Source organism: Mustela putorius, unplaced genomic scaffold (genome assembly GCF_011764305.1).
Source record: "Mustela putorius furo isolate JIRA1106 unplaced genomic scaffold, ASM1176430v1.1 tig00003909_pilon_pilon_pilon, whole genome shotgun sequence".
Taxonomy (NCBI): domain Eukaryota; kingdom Metazoa; phylum Chordata; class Mammalia; order Carnivora; family Mustelidae; genus Mustela; species Mustela putorius.
The window spans coordinates 38,665,705-38,675,010 of record NW_025422057.1 but is presented as its reverse complement, the minus strand read 5'-3'; the positions used below and the strand labels follow the sequence as shown (position 1 = coordinate 38,675,010).

General features: G+C 39.6%; 1 protein-coding gene across 1 annotated transcript; it reads right to left on the bottom strand.

Annotated features, from left to right (window-relative positions):
* Positions 1 to 1,504: 1,504 nt before the first annotated feature.
* LOC101678545 (olfactory receptor 6C75-like) lies at positions 1,505 to 2,467 on the bottom strand. The gene has a single exon (XM_013054564.1). The coding sequence runs from the start codon at positions 2,465 to 2,467 to the stop codon at positions 1,505 to 1,507; it is 963 nt and encodes a 320-aa protein (XP_012910018.1).
* Between the last annotated feature and the right edge of the window lie 6,839 nt (positions 2,468 to 9,306).

Sequence of the window (9,306 nt, the reverse complement as noted above, 5' to 3'; positions counted from 1 at the left end):
TAACTTACCTGTTTTTAGAAGTTGACCAGTTAGTTGAAGGCAGCACCAAGTCTTGTCCAATACAAATGTTTCAGTGTCTACTCTGGTCCCTTTGTATTCCATTCCCACTGCCACTTCCCTTAGCTGTCATTCTCTTTCTTCTAATTCCTGTACAGTGTCTGTACCCACTTTTCTACTCTGATCTTGGCTTTTCCAAACTCTGTTTAATACAGTGTGTATAGTTAATCATCTGTGATTTTTTAGGACATGTTTGATACTTCTTTATGTCAATCAGATGAAATTTGAACTTTGTAGTAGGACCATTGAGGCCAAATGGGATCTAATCATGGTGTAGAATGTGTTTCATAAAATGTATTTGAGATTATTTAACCTCAGGCTTTGTGTTAAAGACAAACAACATTAAAAATTATCTTAATCTTTTTAGAGAAGTTTCTTCTGAATAATAAATAGATACATTCCTGTTGGGAAGGTGTGAAAAGTACTCAAAGCTTAAGGATTGAGATAATGGAAATGTTGGTTTTTAAATATGTTATCAATCAGAAGATAACTTTAGCTGTTGACAACACCACTCAACCAGGAAATATGTTTAATTTGTTTATAATTCATTAGCAATACGAAGTAGATAAGTAAATAACTTAGATTTTTAAGAACTTGAATTTTGGAAGTTATTACAGAAATATGAAATAAGGTCCTTCCATTGACATGCAGAAACATTTTATGGCAACAGTTTTAGGAGATGAACCAATCATAAGTACACATTATGTATCTGAGGTAATGGAGCTAGAATAAATAAGAATTTATTATAATAATTAAGAATTAGGAGTATTGGTCTTCTGTGGAATGCTGTGGTTATTACCACTATTTAGAATTTGGTTCTCTAAGTCTGGGAACAATTCTGTTTCTCCCTAGCATGGGATTGATGCATACACATATAGCTAAGCTAAGGGCCAAGAATAAAATTTAAGGGCAAACCTGATGCAAACCAAATATATTCCAAGTTGACAGGTACTACGATCATTATTTCCTTGGTCTAGGCATGGAGAGAATGTGGACTGAAGCATTTGTGCTGTTTCCATCCCTGCCTTCCTAAATACATTGCAATATATACCCTCCTATTATTTTAATTATTTAGATGCCTTTCTTAAAGCATCATTAATTCTGTTGAGTCATGTTTATGGCCGAAGAGAAGTAAAATTAAATTTTATATATTGCTAAAATTTAGAAACTTCAAGCATAGAATGTTTATCAGTGGTAATAATAAAAATTGAGTAAAGGGTATTGCAATTAATCAATTGTCATCAATATGCGGAATATTTAGGGAGAAGATAGTTATGCACAGCAATGTAAAATATGTCTTATAAAACAAATTTTTATTTTGCTAGTGATGTACAGATCAACTGTGGCTGCCCGAGACATTGCAGTACAACTCTGTGAACTGCTAAATTGGGCAGAATGAAGACAGATGGTTCTCTGAAGCCTTCCACTCCAAAGCCATGTGAATTTTTTATCTTGATATTTTTATTCTGCACATCATCTCCCTCAGAGCCTGGTGGACCTGCTTGTTCCGCAGAGTATAGATGACAGGGTTGAGCAATGGGGTCACCACCGTGTTCACAAGGGCAGCCTCCCTGTTGGAGTCCAGCCTGTTCGTTTGCTTTGGTTTCACATATATGAACACACAGCTGCTGTACATCAGTGAGAGAACTATGAGGTGGGAAGAGCAGGTGGAGAAAGCTTTCTGTTTCTCCTTAGCTGATGGGAGTCGTATGATTGTGACTACTATGTTGCTGTATGCAATGATGGTTATAATAAGGGATGTCAAAAGGATAAACAAAGCGAGGACAAAAGCCAACATTTCAACAGACCTGGTGTCAGAACAGGAGAGATGAATCAGGGGGCCAATGTCACAGAAGAAGTGGGGGATGACATGGGGACCACAGAAGGATAACTGGGAAACTGTTACTACTGGACCAGTGATGAGAGTGAAGGCCAAAGCAAAACAGGCAGTAACCAGGAGGAAGCAAGTCTTCAGGTTCATGATGGTTGGGTAATGCAGAGGCTTGCAAATGGCCACATACCTATCCAGAGACATCACTGCTATGAGGAGGAAACCTGTTGCTCCCAGAAATACAAAGACAAATGCTTGTATGAAACAAGCGGGAAAAGAAATGGTTTGCTTGCCTGAGAGAAAGATGACAAGCAACTTAGGAATAACGGCACTTATGAAACAACACTCAAAGAAGGAGAAAATGCTGAGGAAAAAGTACATAGGTGTGTGGAGCCTGGAGTCAGCACAGGTGATAGTGACTATGACTGCATTACCTGCAATGGATGCCAGGTACGCCAGGAGGTGTACAAAGAAGAGGACCTTTCCCAGGTGCTGGATGGCAGGAAACCCCTCCAAGGTGAATTCTTGGACAGTTGTCCAATTCCCCATTTCCATGGACATCTCTTTCCACATCATCATCACTGCTGGTCTAACCTACATCAGGGAACACAAAGGTTTTAGAGAAGCATGATTAAGTTATTTGCCTGTCAAAGAAGGTGGAGAAACAGATAACAATGTGGTTTAGCCCACTGATCCTTGAATCAGATGGACCTGAGTTCAGTACTAGTTCAATACTGAGTTCTAACTCCTGAGGAATGGGTCTCCTTTGGAGACCTTTGTGAACTTCACTTTCACCCTCTGTAGAATGAAGATGATAGTATCTACCTATTCATGTTCTTTGAGAATTAAGTAAGATAAACCATGCAAGTCACTTGACAGATGATGCCACTGTTTTCCATGTGTTCTTCAAAGTCTAAGTGTAATATTATGATCAATAATATGATGCTTAATAGAGCATCATAAGTAGGCAGAGTTGTTGACATTTTCATACTTACAAATATTTTATTTTTAATAATATTAATTTGTAAGTAAACCTAACAATAATGTTAGTAATATCTCCATTGAATATCCCTTGTAAAATCTGCAATACATTCTATGGTCTAAGTTGTCATCATCATCATCTGTTGAGGACTTACGCTTGTTCTATGCTGGTCACTGAAATTCAGTATTTCTATTAGTCTTCACAATAACCATGAGCCCCTTCAATGGAAGCAGAAATTGAAGCTTAGAGAGTTCCAGAGAGCTCTCTGGGACACATAGCTGGGGCTTTAGCTGGGATTTTAGGCAGAATTCCAGAATCTGGAGGATCTGCTATTTTCAAATGCAGTGACAAAATATTTTAAAATGGGATAATATCTATTGTTGATGATCTCTCAATCTTAAGTGAAAGATTGGCTTTATTTACCATAATTGTTTCTACCCTTGGTTAGATTCACTGGTGAGTTACAGACCTGTGGAATGAGACAGGGCGGAGAGAGCAACTACTTTAGCACAAACATTTTATAGAAGAGACTGAAAATAAGAGACATTAGGGGCTGCTCAACTTGAGGTAAATTGTAAATCCGGGATTTACCTCTCCTCATCCTCACTTCAGGGTTCATGCTGGTCTATGATGCAGGTGGGAGTGATAGTAGTTTACAAGATCAACCCACTATTATGCAGGTTATGCAGGGCACCTGGCATTCATAAATTACTGTTACGTCAAAGCTCCATGAACATTCTTCTCTCTTCATTCCTTTCAATCAGTTAACTTCTCTCGTGATGGTGTTTTGCTCTAGCATCTCAATGCTAGGCTAAAAGTCTGGTGTGTGGGATGTGTTTCTCTCAGTAATGCACCCTGGGCCAGGTCCTCTGAAGGGCAGCTCATGAAACCAAACTGTTCCCTCTGAGTGGCACAACCAGAAGGAGCCTTTGGTTTTGTTCCTCTTGACCCCAGTAAGTCCACCTGGTCATCAGGGACCATGAAGCCAGGCACACACATGAATCTCCTCACTGGGGAGTCAGGTTTCCTCTTCTTGCAGTTACTGTCTTGGAAGACATCAAGAGCTTGCTCTGGGCTGAGAGGAAAGGCGAAGAGAAGGAAACACATTTTTCACAGCCTGTTGTCCCACAGTGCGGTGAATATGCATCCCATGCTGCCGGTGCTCTGAAAGTCGAAGTCCTGTTTCCATAGCTCAGGATGTTTCATAGCACAAGGCTACATTCAGCTTCGACCACTGAAACCACTGAGGGGAGAAAATGGACTAAAACAACTGCATTTCATTGGCCCCAATTCTGGGATAGAGCTGGGCTCCCAGACTGCTTAGGATTCTGAGGAAAATTCTGTCTCTGCCTCCCCCAGTTGGTAGAAGCCCACCTAACATGCAATGTTGCCGTCACCTCCTATGCTGTCACCTCCTAAACCAGTTAATGGGAGAAGGCAGCTTCTTAAAGGTTTAGCCCTAGGTGCTGCTGAGACATAGGACCTTCTATAGCAGTGCTTCATGTCATGGGTGCATCTGCTCCAAGTCACCTTCTACTGCATTATGGTCCTCCATCATATGCTCACCTTGCTATGTGGAGAAGCATCCTTATTTTACTGCATCAACAGTTAGAAGGTGCTGATATGAAAATTTGAGGCCTCTGTAAAGGTTTTGCCACAATACTGTTTGGTGACTCAGTGAGAAGGACCTATCCAGTGAGCAGAAAATGTAAGCCTGCAAACCTTACTAGATGTTGAAGAGACAGGGGCAGAAAGTGAAGGCACTGCTGTTGCCTGGGGATAGCTAATAAGTCAATTCTGAGAACAAGAATTACTGACCTAGCCCTTCCTTATATCTATCTTCCCATTGTCTCTGGTGATGCAGACTCCCAGATGTCCCCATTGTTCTCTGACAAGAGTTTTGGAGGAAGTTATACTACCATTTCCCAGGGGTTTTTAAATCCCAAGTTAAACATTGCTACTGATTTGAGGTTAACAGTCCAGACTACAATTTTCTACTGTGATATTTGCACTGAGCCCAGAGCACAGTTGTTAAAAAAACAGACTTTATGGTGAAAAACAGCTAGATTACACCCTGGCTTTCATGAGGCTTTTGGGGAACTCGGCCTTTCTTGGTCAATGATTCCTCATTCTTCCACCAATATTATGATTCTTTTCATTGCACATTTTCATCTGAAAAATACTTGCATTGTGCTCTCCAATATCCTTGAAAAAGGAAAGCGCACATTGTCCTTTTCAGGGAAGAAAGGGAAATTCTAGGTGGTTTCTGTACTATCTCTAACATGGCAGGCCCCACTCTTTTTAAAATGTATCTGGGATGTGGAACCCCAGACTCTTTCTAAATGTAGAAGACTATAGATGTGAGCTTGAGGGGGGAAAAGCTATATCCATAGCAACCACTGTGTTAGAAAACTGCTGCTTCTCCTCTTTATCTCAGCTGGGCTGCCATGGCAGAAGTGACCCAATTTTCTGTGACCTCTGGTTTCCCATCCAGAGTCCAATAAGGAGACAAAACTCCCAAAGTATTTTCTGGCAGCCCTGGAGCACATGGTACTTGGCAATTTGTCCTGCATGAATCTGCCTTCATCATAATTGGTCTCACAAGGTCAAGGCAATTACTATAGAAACTTTCATGAGTATTCATGGGCCCCATCTATCCCAATATACAAAATCATTTTTATAATATCTGTCCATCCACACACTTCTACTTTCATCCAGGCCAAACTTGGTATTTTCTCAGTTGGAAGTGAGGGAAAATAAAGAGTAATGGGAGAAGAGTTACAGAAGCTAGAGCAATATGAGACTATATATTTTAATCCTAAGATAAAGGCACATTTGCATGAGGTTTTCATTTTATGCAGTGCTAATTATTGGTGCAGAAATACCTATCATAACCGAATGAGTCCCTACGGCAACATGATGGTGGGAATGTGGGAGGAAAAGGTCTGGGTTTGATGTAAAGTTTTACAAAGTGGACAATATGGACAAAGAAATGGGCTGAACTAACTCTACATTGTATCTAGCATAAGGAGTGGTGAGCTGGTACCAAGAAATATTTCTAATTGTCCTTGGTCTATTTTCTCTTTTCTGGATAGTGCCTTCTTGGCCTATTCTTCACCTACTATTTCTTTGTGTTTTTAAATGGTACCTTGATTTCATTTGTTATGGCTATTTTACAGCATTGCTTGTGTTTTGAGTGTTTCGTTATCCCATTAGAGTAAGGAAAGGGACAGTTCTTCAAGTTGTATTTGTGATTATTAAACTTAGAAGGATAAAGCACACTTCAGTTTATGGATTCTCCTCTTCAAAAAATTTTTTTTTCTTTTTTTAAAAAATTTTTTAAATTTATTTATTTTCAGAAAAACAGTATTCATTATTTTTTCACCACATCCAGTGCTCCGTGCAATCCGTGCCCTCTATAATACCCACCACCTGGTACCCCCACCTCCCACACCCCCGCCACTTCAAACCCCTCAGATTGTTTTTCAGAGTCCATAGTCTCTCATGATTCACCTCCCCTTCCAATTTACCCTAACTCCCTTCTCCTCTCTAACACCCCTTCAAAATATTATTATGTTTTCCATTCCTTCCTTCAGCTACTCTTGAAAAATTAGGTTACCCCTATATATCAGGATTTAGATAATAAGAGTATTTTGGTTTGTAGTGTATTTGGTTAATATGATCTATTCCTAGAATGGTTCCAATTTCTAGTATTATCTCCCTAAGGAAGAAGGCTAAGTTAAGGCCTAAGGAAAGGTAAATCCCATCATCTCTGATATTGTGGGAGAGGGCGTAGGAGATGCTAATTTGAACAGAAAGTAGGGATCAGAATGGAGAGAAACACTCATTATACCAAACCCCAGGCTGAGGGTGGAGTGTTGGATTATTAATAATACTTTGGCAACCACTGTCCTTCATGGATTTTCCATTAAAAATAAGGCAACAATGGCTTTGGGGACCCAGAACACATCAATTCTGATCTAGAATTCTCATTAATACTATACCCAATATCTATCCCTCCACATAAGCAAAAGTATAGTAGTGTTTGATAGTAGCTTCCAACTTGGGGTTGTGAGGTGAAATTGAAGGTATAGGGTAATTTATTCTATCTGGGCATCTTTGTTTTCTTTTTAATGCGTGCATGGAAAAAAGAATTTTTTTCCTTTTTAATGAACCTGTCTTTGCATGGAGAATGATTAATTAAATTGAATTATGTGTGGGGGATAGAAAGAAGTAGAAAAAGCTATCTATAAATCTCAGAAGTGCAACTCTTTTGTAAGGGTCTGCCTCCTGCACTTCTGTTACTTTCTTAGTAGGGTTTCTTGTGCTTGTCTCACTCTGGTGGATGGATGCTCCAAGTGTTCACACATGTGGTTCTAAGTGGTGTTTTTAGCACAAGATTCCTAAGTATCTTTATTTCAGGACTTTTCCAGAATGCAATGGTGAATGCTACATTTTGCAAGGTTAATATTTTACACAAAGAATGGAAGAGCCATCAATAATCCCTCCCCCCCCAAACAAACTCCTTTGAGGTGGCAAAGCTTACATTTTTAAGTTCACACCTCTTCTGATAACACCTTTACAGCTTATTACATGAACTAGTTTTACTCTTAATGGAGGGGAACTACTTAGAGGAGAAGGTGAAGAAATTGCAATGGAGAGAAAACTAATTTGTATGATCCCCTTTTAGTAAATGGGATCCTTTTCACTGGGCTTGAGACATCACCTCACCAATAATTAGTATTATATTGGTGGGTGTCATAAAGTCAGTGTCCAAGATTCCTAAGATTCAGTAAATCAGACTGATCTCTTTCCACACGTGTGACTCTGGGGATCTTAGGCTTTTGTAAGACATGGGTAGAGGAAGATGTTCTCTGGACTGACAACACAATCAAATTCTGTTTTCCTATCCAGCTTATCACTGTTTGGAGACAAATCTCCTGAGATGAAGCCTCAGGAACCAGAGGAGATGAATTGGAATTCTTCAGCCTCCAATATGGCTGGGTTGCTCAATGTGGGGTTGAGGTATCTATCAGCCTCTTCTTTAGTTGGGAGGTCAGGCCACCCACAAGGCAGGGAAGGAAAGTGGCCAGTGCAGGCATTGTGGGAAGCTCATGCTCAGACTGATCAAGAGGCATACTGCCAGGGTGAGCACCTGCTGCATCCTCAGAAGGCTGGCTTCTTCTGGAAGCATGTCTCACCTTTGTCGATCAGGTCTGCTCTTGGGGAAATATTCGGCCACCAAAAATAGAGGAGCTCTGCTTTCTCCTCACCCATCTTAGTTTGACTCTGTTTTGAAAAGAACGTAAATCCTTCCAATCATGGACAATGAGGGTTTTTTACTTCACAAGTAGCATCTCATTCATAGAAACCCTGAACAGGAGTCACAGTAGGCCTAGCTGTCAAGGATACTAAAGGTGGGGAGTGATTCTAGACTTGGGCAACTCTAGGAACATCAGCATGTGGGTGTTTGGATTCTCTTTCCACTGCTCTCCCATTGACCCTCAAGTGACATTCTTCATGTCTGCAGTTTTATGGCCTTCTACTAAATGGTGTTCTTTATACTCTTAATTTCTATTCCTCTATTTCTTAATGACACAAGGTCCATAGTAACTGTGACACTTTCTTGTGGTACATCTCACTGTTTCATTTAAGGAAGGAATGATACACATCTTATGTACTTTTTCATAAGGGGTGAAAATAGTTTCCAACATTTCCAAAGAGCTTCATGCTACAGAATATTCTCCTTTTCCTCCACATTATTGGGACATAATTGACATATAACATGGTATAAGTTTAAGGTGTACAGAGTGATGATTTGATATACCCATGTATTATGAAATGTTTACCACAGTAAGATTAACTAAAGCATCTTTCACTTCACATAGTTACCATTTTGTTATTTATGGTAAGAATCTTAAACCCTCTACTCTCAGCAATTTTCAAGTGTGCAATACAATATTGGTATCTATAGTCACCTTCCTATACTTTAGATCCTCCAAACTTCCTCATTTCATAACTGAAAGTTCAGACCCTTGACCAGTAATCTCCCCATTTCCCCCACCTCTCAGCCCTGACAACTAATATTTCACTGTCTGTTCTTATGAGTTAGATGTTTTTAGATTCCACACACAAATGAGATAACAGTATTTGTCTTTCTCTGACTTCTTTGACTTAGCCATAAAATATACATCAGCCAATTTATGACAAAAATGACAGTCTAATGCAGTAGGGAAGTGACAGTTCTTCAATAAATGTAGACGGTGATGTGTTAAGTGGGTATTCAAATGGAGGAAATACAACTTGACCCTTTCTCTATATCATACAAAAAAATAAATTTAAAGGAGGAAAAAAGCAAAGCTATACAGAAGATGCACTGTAGATCTAAATGTAAATGGTATAGCAATCATCTAAAAGACAATACAGCTGAATATCT